The 21262-nt window shown below is 37.0% G+C and overlaps 1 protein-coding gene and 1 pseudogene across 3 annotated transcripts in view; both read left to right on the top strand.

Annotated features, from left to right (window-relative positions):
- Positions 1-1181, top strand: part of LOC116080389 — a 6734-nt pseudogene extending 5553 nt beyond the window's left edge. Inside the window, exon 2 of the transcript XR_004114426.1 lies at positions 1-1181. This exon is cut by the window's left edge and continues 113 nt beyond it. The product of XR_004114426.1 is annotated as a triosephosphate isomerase pseudogene (transcript).
- Mipol1 (mirror-image polydactyly 1) overlaps positions 1-21262 on the top strand; it is a 293032-nt gene that overhangs the window by 95028 nt on the left and 176742 nt on the right. For both annotated transcript variants that reach the window (XM_031356719.1, XM_031356720.1), the window contains exons 5-7: positions 10742-10871; positions 17170-17203; positions 17463-17633. In XM_031356719.1, the coding sequence (XP_031212579.1) occupies positions 10742-10871; positions 17170-17203; positions 17463-17633 (335 nt within the window). The remainder of the gene's footprint in view (positions 1-10741; positions 10872-17169; positions 17204-17462; positions 17634-21262) is intronic.

A 21262-nucleotide genomic window follows, 5' to 3' on the forward strand; every position in this document is an offset into this window, starting at 1 on the left:
CCCTGAACGCAGCCAACATGTCGGCAGACACTGAGGTGGTTTGTGCACTGCCAACCGCTTACATCAACTTTGCCTGGCAGAAGCTGGACCCCAAAATTGTTGTGGCTGCACAGAACTGCTATATAGTGACCAACCGGGCCTTCACTGGGGAAATCAGCCCTGGCTTGATCAAAGACTTAGGAGCCACCTAGGTCGTGCTGGGGCACTCAGAAAGAAGACACGTCTTTGGTGAATCAAAGGAGTTGATTGGGCAGAAAGTGAGCCATGCCATAGCAGAGGGACTCGGAGTGATCTCCTGCATCGGGGAGAAGCTAGACGAAAGGGAAGCTGGCTTCACTGAGAAGGTTGTTTTTGACCAAACCAAGGTCATCGCAGATAATTGTGAAGGACTGGAGCAAGGTGGTCCTGGCCTGTGAACCTGTATGGGCCATTGGGACTGGCAAGACTGCAACCCCTCAGGAAGTCAATGAGAAGCTCTGGGGATGGCTGAAATCCAATGTCTCTGATGGGGTGGCTCAGAGCACCCTGATCATTTATGAAGGTTCTGTGACTGGAGCAACCTGCAAAGACCTGGCAAGCCAGCCTGACGTGGATGGCTTCCTTGAGGTTGGTGAATTTGTGGACATCCTCAATGCCAAACAATGAGCACTGCCCATCCTTCTACCTGCCTGCATAGTGTGGGCTAGGTTGCCCAGAAGTTTAATAACCGCTCCCACCGGTCACATGCTTCCAATGACATCGTCTGCCCCATCTTGTGGCCTAATCCACACTGTACTCTCCTGAGCCATTCACACCTCCCCATAATGGTTGGGACCAGGCCAATCCCTTTACCACTTACAGTGGGTAGAATCAAGTATGTCACCAAGGTGGCTTCCTGAGGAGGGGAAGGAGTAGAACTGATTGTCCCTTTGGGCCCTAACAAGTGAAATCGCTTTCCATTGGTTTGGGATGGAAACTCAAGGTTGGAGCATAGGCTTCGTTTCACTTTGGCTTGTCACTCAGGTAGCCTTGGCTCTAGCTTCACTCCCAAGTCCTACTGGATGTCTGATGCAGAAATTCAGAGCCTTCCGGGTTCTGAATTTCAGTATACATGAAGGCTGAGATCCTCTGACTCTAAGAGGCCTGGGATACTCCCCTCCCCCACAGTGCCGAAGCCCGTGTATTTTGTTTGTGAACCATCCTACATGGGCCTAAATAAAAAAAAAGAAAGAAAGAAAAATTAACCTGTACAAGAAAAGAAAAGAAAGGAAAAACATACAGTAACAGGGTTTTACTTGACTTTGGTGAATTCCACCCCATGTATTTGTCTGTTGTGCCTATTGAGGACTTATTTATTTTGACTCATTTAAATTACACACCTGTATAATATTATTTTAAATAATCTCTTTTCAAATAAAAACAGTGCCTAAATGCTTAACATTTAAAGATTGTCTTAATGTAGTTGAGTTTGACAGTAAGATATTCTGTGCCCTGATTGTATCCACTCATTTCTTTAATGTTAGTGATGTGGTTTTTACTTTTAAAAACATGCTGTTTATTTATATCTTTTTTCCATTCTAAAAATTCTGTGACATGGTCCTGTACTTACTGTCTCTTTGTATAATACAGACACTGTGAAAATTTTATGTAACAATATTTTAGTAGTATTCATAATGTCTAAAACATTGATATTTCTTCAAAAGCCCTATTTTTTATTTCTTCGAAGCTCACATTAGAGCCTCTGCTTTATGTGTTAGTTATTTTCTTTCTTGAATGTCATCCATTAAAGATTAGCTGTGGAAGGTTGAAGCATGGAGAGATTATGAATGACAGAGCAGCTCCTGTAGAATAATAATCAGTTCTTGGTATTTAATGCTGTTTGACTTTTGCAGACACATTTCTTATTAACCTTTGGTACAAAGAGAAATCCAGGTTCCTGATATCTCATGGAGAAGATGAAGCTTAGATCCTCTTCCAATTAAACTGAAATAAAGACAATATTGGATTTTAGCCAAAAGAACTCCTTAGTTTTTAAGTCTCATGTTTATAAGTCTATCATCTATCTTTCTATCTATCTATCTATCTATCTATCTATCTATCTATCTATCTCTATTATCTATCATAAGTGTACTTTAACATAATTTAATGGTTATATATCTTGAGTAAATTACTTGTATTGACAGTGCTATTATTTACAGTGCCTATTCTCTTTAAATACACATTCTTTTCTTAACGTCCCCATTTAAATTATTTTACATATAAAGATAGTTAATTCTTATAGTAGAGAATGTAAATTTGCTTTTCTGGAAGGCAAAGAAGTTTCATTGTGATTGCTAAGAGGTTGAAAACAGTCCCAGTTTTCCTGTTCAGTGACAATGTAAATGCTTAAAATATAGACTATATACACACACATATGAAGACTCATCACTTGGTAATGTAGAAAAATAAACATTGTACCACAGAAAATCCTGGCTTTTTTCTCTGTTACTCAAATAAAGGTAAAAATAGAAAAACAACTCCACAAAAGTTTGTTTAAAAAAATATTTCACACATCCCATAAGTCTATTATCTATCTATCTATCTATCTATCTATCTATCTATCTATCTATCTATCTTTCTTTCTATCTATCTATCTATCTATCTATCTATCTATCTTTCTATCTATCTATCTTTCATCTATCTATCTATCTTTCTATCTATCTATCTTTCTATCTATCTATCTTTCTATCTATCTTTCTATCTATCTATCTATGAATCTATCTTCTGAATATTGTCTATCACTCTTTTTTCTACCTCTCCTCTATCTATGTATCTTTCGATCTGTGTCTATTATCTACCTTACTATATTTTAATATATAATTTAATGGTTATCTATCTTGCATAGCTTACTTCTGTGGACAATGCAATCATAGTGCCTTTTCTCTTTAAATACACATTCTTTTGTCTTTAAATACAGATGAGATCTATACTAACTTGTATACTTAAATAGAAAATAAAGAACACACAAAATGATAACTATTTTTAATTCATACTTCATTGAAAATTCAAATCCAGTCTTAGAAAATTTTAAGAATCTGTTCTGCAAAAGCAGCTCTAAATATGATGGCAGCAAGAGAGCCATCAGACTACCTGGAGTGGGGTTTACAGTTCTCAGGCCTCAGGCAGTTACTATGTCAATGTTTTGACAAACAACTTATGTTAAAGGAAGGTAAATACATATGTAAAACACATTTTATATCTATTGTCTGCAGTATTCATATGCTCATTTTATGAAACAATTGACAAATCTGCAAGGACTCCATTTCACCTCATTGAGTCTCCCAAAAATTGTTGACTATCATTTAAAACTGTGACAGTAAGTATTCAGAGAATTAAAGATTTATTCATGAATACTAAGTTTTCTACCGACTGTGTTGATTGTCTTCAGTGTCATTATTATGAGAAATTCTACTGATTTCCTCTCACGCGTTAATTCAGCCTGGAATATTTAAATAGCCACCGCACACATGTTATGTTTTTCAGAGAAATATCTATCCTTCAAATTATGTTACTTAGAGAATCATGATCCAGTGTTTAAACTAGAATATTTTTAAATACACTGTCTTCTTACTGTGTTTTTAAAGTGGTTTGAAAACTGTAGAATATGGGTTTGTCAATAGACTTGGGTTCTGCTAAGAAAATATGTACTTTGCCTTGACTCAATAAACTCATAGTTAGTATGGTTCAACTTCTTCATATTTACCCTTGCCCATATTAGAAAACAATTAGCTTACTAAACAAATTTGAGTATTTGGTAGTGGTGGGGTGAGGGTGATCCTCTCTGAATCTTTCTCATTTGAGTAAGAATTATAGGGTATTTGATAACCATGTTTAAAAATGGAGATATCCAAATATTATGGTAAACACCCGATGATTTGTTTTACCTACAATATAAGTATTTTACTTGGTTGGCTTACATAGTAGCTAATAATATTTGTTAATGTAATTTAACTGCTGTGAACCTTTACTGAACAAATATTGAAATTTATTCAAGTCAAAGAAAGAATCTCTAATGACTTTTGTTAAAGCTTCTATTTAATAGTTAAGGAGAAAAGTTTGTATGACATATGAGATGCAATTAACAGTAGATTTTACATTTAATAAAAAGAAAGAAGCATGCGTATTTGCTTTATTCATTCCATCATAATTTGCATTAGAGCTGTGGGTGTTTAATGAGCAAATTCCAGCTAAAATGCTATATTGATTTTCTAGTGAACTTTGTAATAGTCATCTACCTTGGAAAAGCTCAGTGTTTACAATTAAGTTTTCTTTACTAAAAATATTTGAGAGTTGCACATTGATCCTTTGAAAGTATAGCACTCTAGGAAGAATTGGGTGGTTTATAGACTCCCCGAATCTCAGATAACCTAAAAGCTGTTATGAAACAACCATTCAGCAATACGTTAATTTTGAATACATTTCTTATTAATTATATTACCAGATTTGATTTTTTAAAACTCTATTTTATTAATGTTTTGACTCCATTCCTTTCTGTACACCTCTCAGAGACCAGAAGAGGGCATCAGATTCAGATCCTCTGAACCTGGAGTTAGAGGTCATTCTGAACCACCTGTTGTGAATGCTGGGAACCAAACCTTGGTCCTCTGAGAGAACAGAAAATGCTCTTAACTGTGGAGCCATTTCTCTAACCCCATAGCTAGATTTTGAATATAACATATATGTATATATTTGAAGCATTTTAAATCTAACATTCAAATATCTACATGTTGATCTTTAATTACATATATAGATATTTGGATTTTAGCTAATTTTCATAAAATTAAATGTAGTGTAGTTAGTCATGTAGGACCAAATGAGCATTTTTAGCTTTAATCATGGAGATGAGTAGACATTCTTATTGTTTTTATTGGGTACCATCATATGTAAAATGAAACACTGCATGCAGGACATGAATGTTGTTGGCTTATAGAGAAAACCATGAGTTCAAGTCCATCTTGAGCTACATAGAAATATCTTTTCTAATAGATAAGTTAAATTTATTTTTAAAGATTTATTTATTATTATAAATAAGTACACTGTAGTTGTCTTCAGACACATCAGAAGAGGGCATCATTTCTCATTACAGATGGTTGTGAGCCACCATGTGGTTGCTGGGATTTGAACTCAGGACCTTCGGAAGAGCAGTCGGTGCTCTTACCCGCTGAGCCATCTCACCAGCGCTAGATAAGTTAAATTTAATAACAAGTCCTGCCAAATTTATACAAGCAGTAGAAAAATCTGTTGGCCTTTAAAATGTAACCAATATTTTTATATTGTATACAAAGGTTTTGCAGATATTCTGGATGATATGATATATATGTTCTAATCTGTAATTTTACCTACATTTTATATCTTGTCTAGCTTATATAAGTAGTATATAATGTAAAAAATTAGAATAGCAATATTTTGTATGAACTGTGTCATCATGGTATACTGCTGGCAAGGAACTTCGAATAAGTTTTTTTTTTTGCCTCTCTTTTCTTATTTTCCTGCCTGTAAAATATTGAAAAAGAGCTATTTTGAATTCTGTTTTTAGCTCCTCCATTGGGGACCTTGTACTCATTCCAGTGGATGACTGTAAGCATCCACTTCGGTATTTGTCAGGCACTGGAAGAGCCTCTTAGGAGACAACTATATCAGGCTCCTGTCAGCAAGCACTTGTTGGCATCCACAATAGTGTCTGGGTTTGGTGACTATATGGGATGGATCCCTAGGTGGGACAGTCACTAGATGGCCTTTCCTTCAGTTTCTGCCCCACACTTTGTCTCTGCATTACCTACCATGGGTATTCTGATCCCCCATCTAAGAAGGATCGAAGAGTCCACACTGTGCTCTTCCTTCTTCCTTAGCAATGTCCTAACTATCATCTGCAGACAGTTGTTTTCATTTTGTGAGACAGTTCGTGGCCTGCTACTGGCCTTTAATTGACAAATGAACATTTAACAATGCTCTACCAGGTTACCATGTGATCTGAACTTTCTACCATGATAAAGATAGTATCTGACTCATCAAGCCATAACCTAGGGCATGAACAGCAGCAATCCATTATCAAATAGAAGTGAAGGCTATTGCCGCACAAGCAGTATCCTGTGATTGGTTCACTGAGGCAGAGAAGATGAGGGTCCAGTACACTGTTATGCAGACATCATCTAGAAGTGGGAGAGGTACATTACAACCCCTTTCTAGGACATCCCTGAAAGGTACTGGTAAAGGTAAATATTCACAGTGGGAAGTTCAGATAGTACATATGGTTGTACATTTTGTTTGGAAGGTGAAATGATCAGTTGTGCAATTGTTCACTGATTGATAGGATGTAGTCAGTGGATTGGCTGGATTGTCAGGGACTTACAAAGAGCCAAATTGTGGAAAATTAGTAAGAAAGATTGTCTGGTGAAGTATGTGGATAGATCTCTCCATATGTGTAAGGGTATGAAGACACTTGTGCTCCTTATATATGCTCATTGAAAGGGGACTTCAGCTGAGGAGTTCAGTTATCAAGTAAGATAGAGTGACTTCTTTGATCATTCAGCCTCATTATCCAGCCATCCCTTTCATTGCCTGATTTCATTGCCCATGAATACAGTGGCCATGTGTCTAGTGACAGAAGTGGAGGGAATGCCAGTTCATAACCTGGACTTCTGCTTGCCAATGCCGACCTGGCTACAGCTGCTGCTGAGATTCCCACAGCAGAGACCAATCCTGAGTCCCTGATGTGGCCCCATTCCCCAGAGTGAACAGCCAGGGGCCTGGTGACAGTGTGACTACCTTGGGCCTTTTCTTTCATGGAACAGGTAGTGCTTTGCCCTTGCTGGAGTAGATACTTATTCTGGTTTTGGACTCTTCATTCATGTGTATAATTTTTCTGCCTAGACTACCACCTAAACTACCATGCCTTATCCATGGTCACAGATTTCACACGTCATTTTGTCTGGCCAAAGATCTTACTTCACAGGCAAAGAAGTGCAACAGTGGGCCCAGCCTCAGGGAACTCACTTATCTTACCCTGTTTCCCACCATCTTGAAGCAACTGGTGTGATAGAATCATGAAATGGCTTTCTGAAGACAACAGTCACAAGGCCAACTAGGTGTTAGCAGCCTTAGAGGACTGGGCTATGATTATCCAGAAGGCAGTAAAATTTTTAAATTTATATTCATTATTTGGTAAAGTTTCTCCTATAGCAAGGATCCACGGGTCCAGTAATTAAGGGGCACTAAAGGGAATAGTTCCACTGACTATCACCCCTAGTTACACATCAGGAAAACTTTCACCTTCTGTTCCCATGATCCTGAGTTATGCTGGCCTAGAAGTTTGGGTTCCATAATGGGAAGTGTTTCTGCCAGGAGACATAACAAACATTCTATTGAACTGGAAGCTCAGACTTTCCACTGGCCACTTTATGCTTGTAAGCCAACAAGCTAAGAAATGAATAACAGTGTTATGTAGAGTGATTGATCTAAACTAACAGGGAGAAATTAGGTTGCTTCTTAACATTGGAGGTAAAGAAGATTGTGTCTGGCTTAGTGGTTAAGAGCACTGACTGCTCTTCCAGAGGTCCTGAGTTCAATTCCCAGCAACCACATGGTTGCTTACAACCATCTGTAATGGGATCAGATGCCCTCTTCTGGTGTGTCTGAAGACATCGACAATGTACTCATATACATAAATAAATAAAACCTTTGAAAAGCAAAAAGAAAAAGAAGATTGTGTCTGGAGGAAAGGAGATCCTCTCGGGTATCTTTGGTTCTGCTATGTCCTTTGGTTATAAACTCAATGGGAATCTACAACAGTCCCATCCATCCAGGATGACAAATGGCACATATTCTTCTGAAATGAAGGAATGGGTCATTCCTCTAGGAAAAGAACCAAGGCCTGCTGGGGTGCTTGCGGGGGGTAGAGGAAATATAGAGTGAGTAGTAGAGAATAATATTAAGAATGTTTGTACATAATTATATAAATATTAAGCTGACATTTGTGTTTTTGTCCTGGATGACTTTATTATAAATGTGACATCAATTGAGATATTAACAGTGATTATCATATTTAAGTGATAAGATATTGAAGAATGTCCCTCAAGGGAATTTGTCACCTATTTTAAATATATAATGTATTTACTATTGTACGTGGGATAGTCATTTAACTTTGGGCATGATTATGAATTGCTTGTTTTCATTTGGAAATTAAGATATAGGAGATATGATTGCATGTCATATTATCAAAGGGTGGATTTATGATGGCTAATTTCTGTTTTTAAGCTAACTACATCTGGAATAAACAAAAACCAAGGCAGCTAGCCTCACCTGTGAGGATTTTTCTTGATTGCATTGTTTGACCTGGGAAGATCCACTTCAAATCTGGATCATTTAATGTATGAAGACCTATCCTAAATCTAAGCCACACCTTTTGGTGGCAGCCCCTATAAGAGGACATGGAAGAAAGAAGCTCCTCGCTGTTGCCTGTTTTCCCTCCCTCAGTCTTGCTGGCAAGTTCATGTATCCTGCTGCTGAGGCAGCTCTTGCTGATATTAGAGCCTGTCTCTTTGGGATTCCAACTTATACTGAAGACCACCTGAGACATCTGGCCTTGGGGACTGAACAACTGTTGAAAACTTAGAATTTCCATCAAGAGACAGCCCATTTTTTTAATGTATTAAATTTGTTGGGATAAGAACTCTACAGGAAGACCAACATAGTCAACTAACCCTTTTGGCTGGCTCTCAGAGTCAGAACCACCAACCAAAGAACATATATAGGCAGGACCTAGGCTTCCATAGGGAAGCTTGGTCTTCATGTGGATCATGAACTAGAAAGGGGAGTATCCCAAAAGCTGTTGCCTATACAAGGGGTATGTTCTTGTAGCTGGGCTGCCTTGTCTGGCCTCAGTGGGAGAGGAAGTACCTAACCTCAAAAAGACTTGGCATGCCAGGGTGGTTAGATACCTAGAGGATGCCCCACCAGCTCAGAGGAGAAGGAGATGGGAGGGTGGGGTGACAAGGAGGCAGACAGTGAGCAGAATATAAAGTGAATAAGTTAAAATATAAAACTAAATTTAAAAAAAGAAATTAAGAAAAGTTGTATTTACTGAAAACCCCACCAGTGCTTTTGCTTTCAGCCACAAAATTATTGAATGTAATCAGTATACTTTATTATGTTTATATTTACTATTTTTGTTGTTTTTTTCCTACATTCTTAATCCTCTCCTCTTTTTGTCATTTTTCTATCTGTTTGAAGATTTTCTTTCCCATTTCATTTTAGTTGGGTTTACTGTCTGTGGATTCATCCCTTCAAATGAGGATATCTTTTTATTTCAGCATCATTAAAAGAGGTCACAATTAGCCATGTTGGTGAGATTTTAAGGTGTAGCTTCTGCCATTGCCAGATGATACAATCTCACAGCAGACTCCCTGTCTGTTCCTCTGGTTCTTAACAATCTTTCTGTCTCTCCTCCACAGTGTTCTCTGAGCCTTAAATGCAGGAGTTGTTTTGTAGTTCTATCATTTGGGATCCTCAGCTTTTCATTTTGGTTGGTTATGGTTTTCTGTACTGGTCTCTGTCTGTAACAGAGAAGTTCCTTGATGAGGGGTGATGGCTACACTGATCTGTGGATGTGATGGACAGATGTTGGAATGTAATTAGGGGTTTTGCTGGTTTAGGAAAGTGGAGGGTATAGGTTCTCCTCAGGATGTTTCTTTACCAACACTTTTAATTTAAGTAAACCAGTAGCTGTCTCGAATGGCTCTATTAATGTCTAACAGCCAAGACATGAACCTGTTTTATAAATTAAATGATATTTTATATATTTTCTAAGTTTACTTTATGGCTTGACTGTTTAAACAAAATTTATGACAGAATATTTTTACTTATTCACTTTACATTCTGCTCACTGTCTGCCTCCTTGTCACCCCACCCTCCCATCTCCTTCTCCTCTGAGCTGGTAGGTTTTTACGGCCATATTGCTTGACATTTTGTAATATTTCAAGATACTTGCAAGGACTCAAAAGTTATACATAAGAAAATTCAAGTAGCACCAGAGTTCTCAGTAGAGGAAGAGATGCCATTTGTAATGTAATTTGCGTCCAAAAGTGCTTCCTGTGTGCCAGTGTGCAGTGCTCAGTCGCCATCTCAGGGACTGTGCTGCTGTTCTGTTGTGCATGTGCATGAATGGTGGAGTTGCTTCTGTTTATAGCTTGCTATTGTATTTCTTTTTGTCTGCTTCCCCATAGTTAATTCATTTCAAATGCCAGGAGGCATTTCTTTCTGAATGTTTCCTGTTTGTGTCGATAGACATTTAAGATGATTTCTGAGTTTTTGTTGTTATAGAAGATATCACAGTCAATATTTTTATGTGTTTTCTTTTGCACTTACATATGAATTTCTTTACATTGTATACCAGAGATTTTATAAATTATAGTAGCAACATATTTGATTTTAATAATGTTGTTAAAAGTTGTTCTTCACATGCTATAAACATATACATATAATTGTAGTATTTATGAGTCTCATTTTTTTTTTTAACAAACTCATGGGGTGGGGGACTAGGCCTTTTAACTTTTACACATGCCAAATATCTTCATTTTGCATTAGTGACTGAAAATGCTTTCACAAGTCACTAATTGACAGTAGCTTCATTAGATAAATACCATTTAAGATAGTAGAATTACTTTTGCTTTCATTTATGCATTTCTCCTTTATTTCCTTATTGATTGTGAGTTCTCTTGTTTTGTAGCTTTGGTTGAAGAAGTGTATTTTGCACAACGAGAACGTGATGAAGCTATTATGTGCAGACTGCAGTTAGCCCTTGAGGAAAGAGATGAAGCCGTCGCACGTATGAAACATATGGAAATGTCACTAAAAATGTATGTATACATTTAAAATTGTAATACCAGGAACATTATAAAGTCTGTGTTGGTTTGGATATGTTTGGCCCAGGGCTGCCTTTGAACTCAGAGATCTGCTTGAGTTTTTCTCCTGGATAAAGGCACCACCTTGCCTGGGCCTAAGCTTTTCGTGGCCATATGCCTCAAAATCCAAATCAAAAGCCAGTGTCTTTCCTTTCTGGATTGTAGTTCACTCCAGATTAAAAGTCCAAGTAAAAACAATAACCAAGTAAAATAATGCCTAACATGATATAACTACTCCTTGTTCAATGTCAAACAAATAAACAGTAAGCTAAGCTGGGTGGGATCTTGCCCTAAAGTCACCACTTCCTTAATCTCTTTATCTCCGTGAACACAGGCTTCAGCTCTGTTTTACTTCCTGTTGCCCTTTTATTACTTAAAGCATACATTTTATTTTTTTCTTTTTAACTTTGCTGTTTGATCAAAATGTTCTTCATGAGGCTAAACCAGAGAACGGTGTCTCTACTGTGCTTTTTTGAGACTTTACTTGTCAATGCAATTAGTATAAATCTTTTACCTTAGCCTCAAGTAGACTTTTCAGACAAGGGCAGTAAGTGCCCACGTTCTTCATCAGAATACCACAAAACTCTCTCCAGGCCATATCCTGAAACTTCTCTCTATTGAAACCTCCTTGACCAGGTCTGAACAGTTCAGATCATCCTTACCACCCATGTCCTCCATATTCCTACTAGGATGGCTCATTAAGCCCCACTTAAAGCATTTCACTGCTTTCCAAAGTCCCAGAATCCACATTCCTCCAAACAAAAGCATGGTCAGGCCCATCACAGCAGTACTCCAATGTCTGGTACCAACTTCTATCTTGGCTTGGGTTTTACTGCTATGACCAGACACCATGACAAAGGCAACTCTTACAAAGGACAGCATTTCATTCCAGCTGGCTTACAAGTTCATAGGTTCAGTACATTATCATCAAGCGGGAAATTTATGTCTAGGGAGGCGTGGCTCTGGAGGAGGTAAGATTTCTACCTATATTTTCATCCAGAGGAGGCAAGGAGCAGACTGCCCTCAGACAACTAGGAAGAAGGTCTCAAAGCCCACCCCCACACCCCCACAGTAACACACTTCCTCCAACAAGGCTACACCTCCTAATAGTGCTATTTCCTGGGCCAAGCATATTCAAGCCACCACAGCCCCCATAACATGCATTCTGGATGTCTGTAAAACCAGCATCAAGTGGAAGACACCAAGTTCTGTTGCCAGCCCACTTAGATCTCTGATTGATGGGGAGGTTGAACGCCACACAAATGTTACCTAACCCCAAGCATGGTGGTGCATGTCTTAAATCCCATGATTCCAGAGCCAAGGGCTGGTGGGTATCTGTGAATTTTAGAACAGCCCGGTCTGTATATAGTGAGTTCTAGGCAAGCCAAAGCTGTATGATGCAACCCACGTGTTCTAGAAAGGTCAGCCCATGCAGGGTACTACTGAGGCTTTCTTTCTTGACACAGTCCTTTTATGAAGTGCCTGTCCTATTATTCCAGGTGAAAGTATACAACATTTCTAAAGGTGCTAACCTATTTAATAACATTGGCTAGTTTAACTCATCTACTTTGTACCTTTCAGTCCCCAAGCCCTGCCCCATATACACTCCTTTTCTGGACAACTTGTATTTTACAACTCCATGCCTTTAGTTCTTGATTCTTACACTAAATCTAGCTAAGATGAGACAGTAATGACTGTGCTATAGCCTAGGTTTTTTTCCCATCTTGATATTTTCCCCACTAAATAATTAGTCCAATGATTTTAAATTCATCTTTGCTCAGGTTTTTAGGATGTGCTCAGGTATAAATTATTTGCCCAATGTTAACACAAATGCAGTATAATGCAGTTGTCAGTAAAGTCCTGCTCTAGCCTCAAATCCCATAAGCCTAGCTTTCAGTGCATGCATTTCTCCTAGTGATGTGGTCTTTATATTCCTAACAGAATCACTCAGTAAATACTACTTATAGCATCCGTGAGTCACTGCAGTTTGTATCTTCAAACTCTTGTATCTTCCTCCCAAAAAGGAGTTCCAAAAACCTAAGAACATCATAGGTTCATCACAGTGACAAACCCACTTCTCTGCACCAGATTTCCATATTAGTGATGTCTGTGTTTCTGTGACCACAGTGCTTGATAGAATCAACTTAAGAAATCAAGAGTTTACTTTGGCTCACAGTTCAGTGGGGCATACTTGATGATAGAGAGAGTGCATTGTTGAAGGGTTCAGTTCATGGAAGTAAGAGCATTTGGCAGTAATGGTTGCATTGCTACAAAGAGGGCTCAGAAAGTACAAGGAATGGGGGCTCAAGTATAGCCTTTGAAGTTCTGTTTCCAGTGCCCTGTTTTGAATAAGGTTAGCCTCCTATGGGTTCCATGGCCACCAGAAGCATTCTTGGAAACAAACATGAGCCCAATGGGAAAAAAGTTTCGGACCATGTAGTCCAACTTTAGGTATTTCAAAAGATAAAAGACACATGTCTTTGTTCTTATTTTGTTACTTTTCCCCTATATATTGACATTCACTTATTGCATTACTAAAATTAGCATTTATAATTATGAGATTATCTCAATTATATAGAAGAGGAATTAGTAATTTTTTTTTCTGTCAGGAGGCAGACTAATTTTTGCATTAGCTTATATTCTCTGTCTTACGTCCTACATCTGCGTGTACAGCAGGCAAGTGAATGGGTTGCCTGCATTGTAATGGCACTGTATGATCAGATACAGATGACAGGTTTGATAATATAACATAATCATTTCATATTAAAGCCTATTATTGTAACAGGGGTTTCTTTGTACTTTTGTCAAACATAATTCTGTCACATGCATGTGGGTATTTTTGTAGAGTAGATTGTGTTGTCCCATTTATATATGTATCTCTCTTTTACAATATTATGTAGTTTTAATTTTTTGAATCTTTTATGCCTTAAATCATATTATCCCCCAACTTTTCTTTTATTACAGAATCATATAATCATTCTAGTACTTTTACTACCACAAATATATTTTAAAATGAATTTGTTTATGTCTGTAGGACATTTTACTAGGCTCAAATGTTTTTATTTGTATTTTCTGGATCACAAACTCTTTATCATTTGAGGTTATTGTTCTGTTTCTTACTATTGGCCCTAACTTTCAGAGAAGAAGAAAGTAATATTGATGGATCAAGGGATAACTTACGAAATGTGGCATTTCATGCATGGGTTTTTCACTTAGATTGCAAAGTTGTCAGTCAGAATTTGCATGGTATAGGAAATCAATTGAAACTTGAGCCCATGAACAGTTACTTCAGCAAAATTCTTAGCTAATTATCCTAACTATGTTAAGTTAGACTGTAGTAGGCATTATTATGAGTTTACAAATGGCTAAAATTCTTTTTTTATTTCTAAGCCCCTATATTAATGAGATAATCTAGTGTTTATTGACTATATTTTATATAACATCATTTATTACTATAAGTCTATAATTAAACCAGAAATTGTTGTTGTTTCCTAATGCTTCTATTAAACTTTAGTAACCGGAGATTATTTTTATATAAAACTGAAGACCTTATATATTTTGTTTGTGGTTTATATTAATTCTTTTGAAAAGATACAGTGTTTAATTTTCATGTGATAGTAAGTGATACAGTATGTGGTTTATTTATTGAAGGGCTCAGTTTAATTTTTCAGAAATAATTTTGTTGACTTCTTAATTGATCTTTAGCAGGATGATGAATGATCCTGTTTGAATCTTATGTCAAATATATTAACTTGCATCCTCTAATGTATTAACAAAAAAATCTGGACTCACTTCTTAATACCTTGTATCAGAAAAAGACAATGATGATATTGTATTATAATCTGTACGTGTACATAAAATGCCATTACAACCCAGGCAACCTGTTCAGTCTGTTGTATATGCACATTTCAGCACTACAAAGGCAAGATTTAGAGATAATAAGCTAATCCAAAAATATTTGGTATCTCCCTCCTAAGAGAGAAAAAATTTACTAATTCCTGTTCTGCTTAATTTTAATTGAGATAATACGTTATTAACATTTGATGTCTGTAAGAAACACATCCCCAAGATTTCAAAAGCAAACCAGGAGCAGCAGTCTCTTTTCTTTCTATTTTAAGTTTACATTATATTTCCATGAAAAAGTACAAATGTTTAAATTTTAAGCTTTTCTCAGATTAATTATAAATAGTAATACTGCAACAGTAATAAAATGCGATTGAGAATCAAAAGCAAAGAGGCTGGTTCTGCTCACATCTGCGCAGCATGTCAGATGTTACTCACAAACAGAACAACACTTCAAGTTTATTTAATAGCAAATTAAAATTCATTACATATTACTTTAGGACTGATCCTGCAAATTCTTTAAGGTGTGAAAGATAAGTCCTCATACCTCATAATCATTTAGACTTTGATAAGAAATCAATTTTAACTTAAAATTGTTCATTACTAGCTCTAGAGTTTAATCCTAGACTAAATTCAATTATCTCAAATGTTTCAAAAATGTGATGACCTACTGATTTAAAACATTTGAATTCTTTATTTTTCTCATATTGCAGTACTCCTCAAACTACTGTAAATATTATGTAGAAATATCACCTACTTTGTGTTCCATTAATTATCTCAGATATACAAATTGGATAATATAACTATATTATATTTTCATCTGGTTTTATATAATTCTTTGAAACTAAGATTCAAGCTTATACCATAGTTATCAAAGTCTGCCAATGTAAATTTTATCATCAGTCTATTGACACTTTAATTTTATATTTAGTAACTATGAAATTTTAAAATATTCCTGTTGAATTTTTTGGAAACTATAGTGATCAGCTTGTAGTCTCATTCCCCCTGCTAAAGCTTAACCCTGTGCTGATGTGTAGCACATGAACCCACTGAAAGTTTTTGTAGCTAACCTGGAAGTGAAGGGAAATGCTGCCAGTGTTCAAGCACTTTCTCTGTGACCATAAAGACCAAAATTTGCTACGCTTTTTAAATGAGTACGAAACATTAGGTTACTCTTGATTTTTTTTTCAAACAAGCTCTTATTAAGCAGTATGTTTAAAATGTAATTTATTTTGGAGAAAGTCTACAAAAGACAAGAATATTTGTTCTTCTGGAGATGTGAATTGAAGCAGCTACTAGACGTTTGCAAGCCGCTCTTTGTATATAATTAGCGTTGCTAGATCTTACTATTGACTCATAGTATGCCAGTGTGTACAGACTTAGCTTTTCCTGCGATATGTTTTTCTGTTCAATCTGTTTAAAAACAACTACTTTTTCTGATTGTAGTGATTTTTTTATCCAGTTGTGACATTTGGAACAACTTTGTAACATACTTACCAGTTATCTTTATTATGTTTACTGTCATCCTTTTTGTGATAAATATTAAATCCCAGAAGAGTGAACATGGGAGGGCCTCAGAAGACAGGAAATTGAACTGTAAACTTTGTAGTACATATTAAAATTAACATCAACTACTTTTAAATCTCTGTCATTTACTAATACCCATCACAGTTTGTCTTTTAATTTACTTGAATTAATCTTTGCATAAATTATATTTTCTAATATATCATTCAGAATATCTTTACTGTTAGTATATTTATTTAATTCATCCATATTAACAAGCATTTCAGAAAACAATTCTTTTAGAAAATGCATTTATGAAGAGATGAATTATCTTTCTGTTTCAATTGAATGATTCCACAAAATATGAACATAGAAAAAAAATATGGTTCAACCTGTATATTTGGTCAACCTGTATATTTGATGTGTTTGTATCACAGGCATAGCAGTGCGTTTTCAGATTTAATTTAGTGTAATTATTTGCCATTGTTTGAGAGAATATAAACTTTGTAAGAAAAATGCTTGGTTTGTTTTTATGTGTGACAGTGTCCAAGGAAAGAAAATAGTTTCTGGTAAGAATTGGGAGAACAGGAATAAATATCATGATGAGAAAGAGTGCTTCTATCACTGGGGACTGTCTTCATCTAAACACATATGAACAATTGATCCTTGTAGTCATATATAGCAGTAAACATTAATAACTTAACAGTCTGAAGTCAGAGCAGAAGATAGAGAGCATTATTGAAAGATGGAGTCGGGCAGGTGCCACTTTAATATGTTCAGTGTCATGGTTGACTCTAAAGACTAGTCGAATGAAATTACTTGAGGTTCTAAAGATTTAAAAAGCGAACTCATTTTGCCGCACTAAAGAAATGCTACTGATCAGGCTTTCTGTGTCCCTTTTTTCTAGGCTAGAAAATATTAACCCTGAAGAAAATGACATGGTAAGCCATTCTCTGAGGAGATTTCTTGATGTCAGTCTTATATCTTAGAGGCTTAAGTTCAATTGAGTGGGTTTCAAGAACTAAGATGTGGGAAAAAGAAGAATTGACACACTAATAATGTACATCTTTGCTGCAATATGAAAATTCAATAACTTCACTCAGTCAATTTACAATTCACATGTGCCTATTAATTAAAACCCTATATTAAATAAAATATATTAAAACCTCATGTCTGACTAACATATAATGGTGTTGGTAGACATTACAGGAATTACTGAACAGAATAAACAATGCAGACACTGGGATAGCTATTGAGAAGAATGGAGCTGTAATTGTGGATCGAATCTACAAGACCAAGGAATGTAGAAAGAGAATAACTGCAGAAGAAATGAATGCAGTCCTAGAAGAGCGGGATGCGGCTTTGTCTCAGGTAACTGCTTCTACCAGAAAAGTGCACAGGGGCTATTTCCTGCTCTGTTTTAAAACCCCGAAACAGTGAATTTTGCTCAGATATTCTTTGCTTCCTTTTTAGAATATTTAATAGTATAAAGACGTACACTTCCTTGTGACAGTTCACACACACGTATACACACACACACACACACACACACACATACACATAAACACAACTATACTTTGTTCCTATCTGATCTCTAATTCACACTTGTTTACAATATATAATGAGTACCATAATATTTCAATATATTAAGATATTTCCATTTCGTACCACTTTTATAACTATACATCCTCTTTAAAAATATAAGTTAGTGAATAATATTTTGGTAAAACAAAATACCTTATAAAATGTTAAAGTGCCATAAAACACACTTGCATTCTTTAGTCACTTTATATTTCTTGCTTGCATTGCACTTTTGTATGTGCTAAGACTGAGCTTTTTGCTGTTGTCATTTGTTTGTTTTTTTAATTTTTAATTCCCATCGCCTGAATTGTTATTACATTTTAATTCAAAATTAGCATATCCTTTTATGAACATACATCCAGTTTTCTGTTCTAACTCAACTCTCTCCTTTCCTCTCTGAGGGCTCTGGGTCCATCACTGTCCTTTTAGGAGTTTCAGGTTCCCCTAAGACTTGCACCATGCATCCTGCACCCTGATTCTTCCTTAATGTATTTTAGTCTTGGTCCTTCTGTCCTTCCCAAGCACAACTTTGAAATTATGCACAAGACAATACTTCTTAGCATACACTGTAACTGTACTTACTACATAGGTGGTATTGCTTCCTTTGATTTGTCTGTCTCACCATTTTTCTCTTCTGTCAACTCCTGCCAGTATAGCAGCCTCACATGTCCTCTACCTGATGTGTGTCATGACTCTTCACTCTGATTGCCCAGTGGCCGGTGGCCATATTCTGCTCTTATTATCACTTTCCATTTCAAGCATATTCATTGATGGCCTCCAACTTTGTAGCTAATTTACTCTGGAACTTTGATTCAAGCAGGTTTTCAACTTCATTAGTACCAATGTTTCAATGGATCTTGGTGAGTCTTTTTTTGAATCTCAAATCCTTTGTGTTCATTTGCCACCTCAGCTATCTTTGCTTCATAATTATCACCAACTTTCCTATTACTCACCTCTTTCTTCTTTTGTCAGGTAATTTTGGTATTTGACACTTTCCTACTTCTGTATAATGTATTCTGATTACTGTCTCCTTTATCTATTCTTATCTTCCTTTAATCCCTGTCTACACTGCCCACTACCAATTACTTTCCCAGATCCATGACTGTGTGTGTGTCTGTGTGTGTGTGTGTGTGTGTGTGTGTGAGTGAGAGAGAGAGAGAGAGAGAGAGAGAGAGAGAGAGAGACAGAGAGACAGAGAGACAGAGAGACAAAGAGACAGAGAGAGAGAGAGAGAGAGAGAGAGAGAGAGATTTTAACCAGGGTTATCTGTTACAAATGGATTGGAACTATGCCTTGGAGTGTGATGTTGGAGTCACAATATTCTCTTTCTCTTAATCTCTCAGTAGCCAGTATTTCATCAATGATGGGTAGGGCCACCTGCATCCTTTTCCCCCATGTGTGATTGCTGAAGAGCCCATGTTCCTGTTCAAACCAGTGCAGTCATCCACAGCAGCTATGAGCTTCTGGTTAAAATAGCTGTGTCTCACCAAGAAGGTATTTCACAGCTATTCTCCTTGGTTTCTGACCCTTATGTTCCTTTTTTCCTTATGTGTGTGTGTGTGTGTGTGTGTGTGTGTGTGTGTGTGTGTGTGTGTGTGTGTATTTATTTATTTACTTATTTATTTATTCACTTTACATCCTGATCACAGGACCCCTCTCCTCCCAATAACCCCTCAGAAAGCCCTTCCCCATTCTCCCTCCCCTTCTCCTCTGATAAGGGGAATGCCCCCTTGTGTACCAACCCACTCTGGCACATCAAGTCATTGCAGGACTAGGCACATCCTCTTCCACTAAGGTCAGACAAGTTAGAGGAACAGGGTCCACAGGCAAACAAGGGTCAGGAACAGCTCCCACTCCAGTTGTTGGGGAACTAGCATAAACATTAAGTTGTAAATCTGCTTCATATGTGCAGGGGCTTTGGGGTAGGTCCAGGCCATTTATGCTTTTTGGCTGATGGTTCAGTCTCTGGCAGCCCCCCAGTGTCCAGGTGACTCTGTTGGTCTTCTGTGGAGTCCCTATTCCCTTTAGGTTCTTCAAGTCCTTCATCTAGCTCTTCTGCAAGAATCTCAAAGCTCCATGTAATGTTTGGCTGTGGGTCTCTGTATCTGTTTTGGTCACCTGCTGGGGGAGCAAAGGACCTGTGGGGTAAAAACAATCCAATCTGTGTTGTCAAGATATTGCAGTTCAGTTAACACAAATCAGCAGCACTAACTCAGTTCATTTGCAAACACCATTTATGAATCAGAAACCTTAAGGCTCTGCAGATGCCTCAGTCTTCAGAAGTATCAAGAAGCCACCAGAATAATAAGAACATTACCAGAAGTTCTTTAGTGTGTTTCTCTCTATGAAGTCATGAGGAATGATAACCAACAAAGAGTGGCAAGGCGAACCAATACCACATAGCATTGTCCACTGTCTGTTGGATTATATTTATACCATTTTCAAATCACATGCTGTCAAGAGTCTACTCTAGCAAAATATCACATGCCATTTTTTCCAAGCTGCTTCCAGAAAAACACCACATGTCTGTTGTCCCTCAAACCCTATGTGTCTGCTTCAGTAAAAACATCCTCTCATAAGACAGTTTCCTGAAAAACATCACATGACACAACTGAGTCTCCAAAGAAACCAGAAATTTCCACTTCACACTTCACAGGACACCATTATAGATCAGAGGGATTGAATCTCGATTGGGATTTATGTTTCTCCCTTGGTAGAGTCATATTATCTTCTGGTACCAAAGCACTAGCCTATAGGGTTGAATCTTCTAAGTATGTCATAGCTTGATTTCTCCATGTTCAAAGACTTGTATAGGTGTCTTTATCAATAGGACCTTTCTGTCAATTTGTGCACAGGAACTTATAGCCTTGACAAAAGCCTGGACTGTTTGGGGATTCCCAGGGGATGCTGTTGGCCAGTAAATCAATTAGAGTTAACTCATTCCTACTTTTGGAAACCTCATTTGATGCCAAGAGACTTCAAGTTGGGGAATTATTTGTCTCTCCCAATTATTTGGCAATTTCATTTAAGTCACCTTCATATTTGCATGTATTTTAGTAGGTTTCTCCTTTATCAGGTTTTCATTCTGCCCCTTAAATGACCCTTAGTTTCAGCTGTTTATTCCTGTATCTCCTCTTCCATTCTCCTCTTCCTTTACCTTCCCTTACTTCCTTCACCTGACCCTTTGTTACAATCCCTTTTACCTAGTACATCTATAACTAATAATTCTATTTTCCCCTCCTAGAGAGAGCTGTACCCCTCCTGTTCTCTTATTCTGTATCTAACCTTGTTGATTCTATGGATTGTAGCCTGCTTATCACTGGCTTATCACTGGCTTAATATCCACAAATATGTAAATATGTACCATATTTCTCTTTCTGGATCTAGGCTGCTTCACTCAGTGTTTCCTAGTTCCCTTT

The sequence above is a fragment of the Mastomys coucha genome, unplaced genomic scaffold, assembly GCF_008632895.1.
Source record: "Mastomys coucha isolate ucsf_1 unplaced genomic scaffold, UCSF_Mcou_1 pScaffold6, whole genome shotgun sequence".
Classification (NCBI taxonomy): Eukaryota; Metazoa; Chordata; class Mammalia; order Rodentia; family Muridae; genus Mastomys; species Mastomys coucha.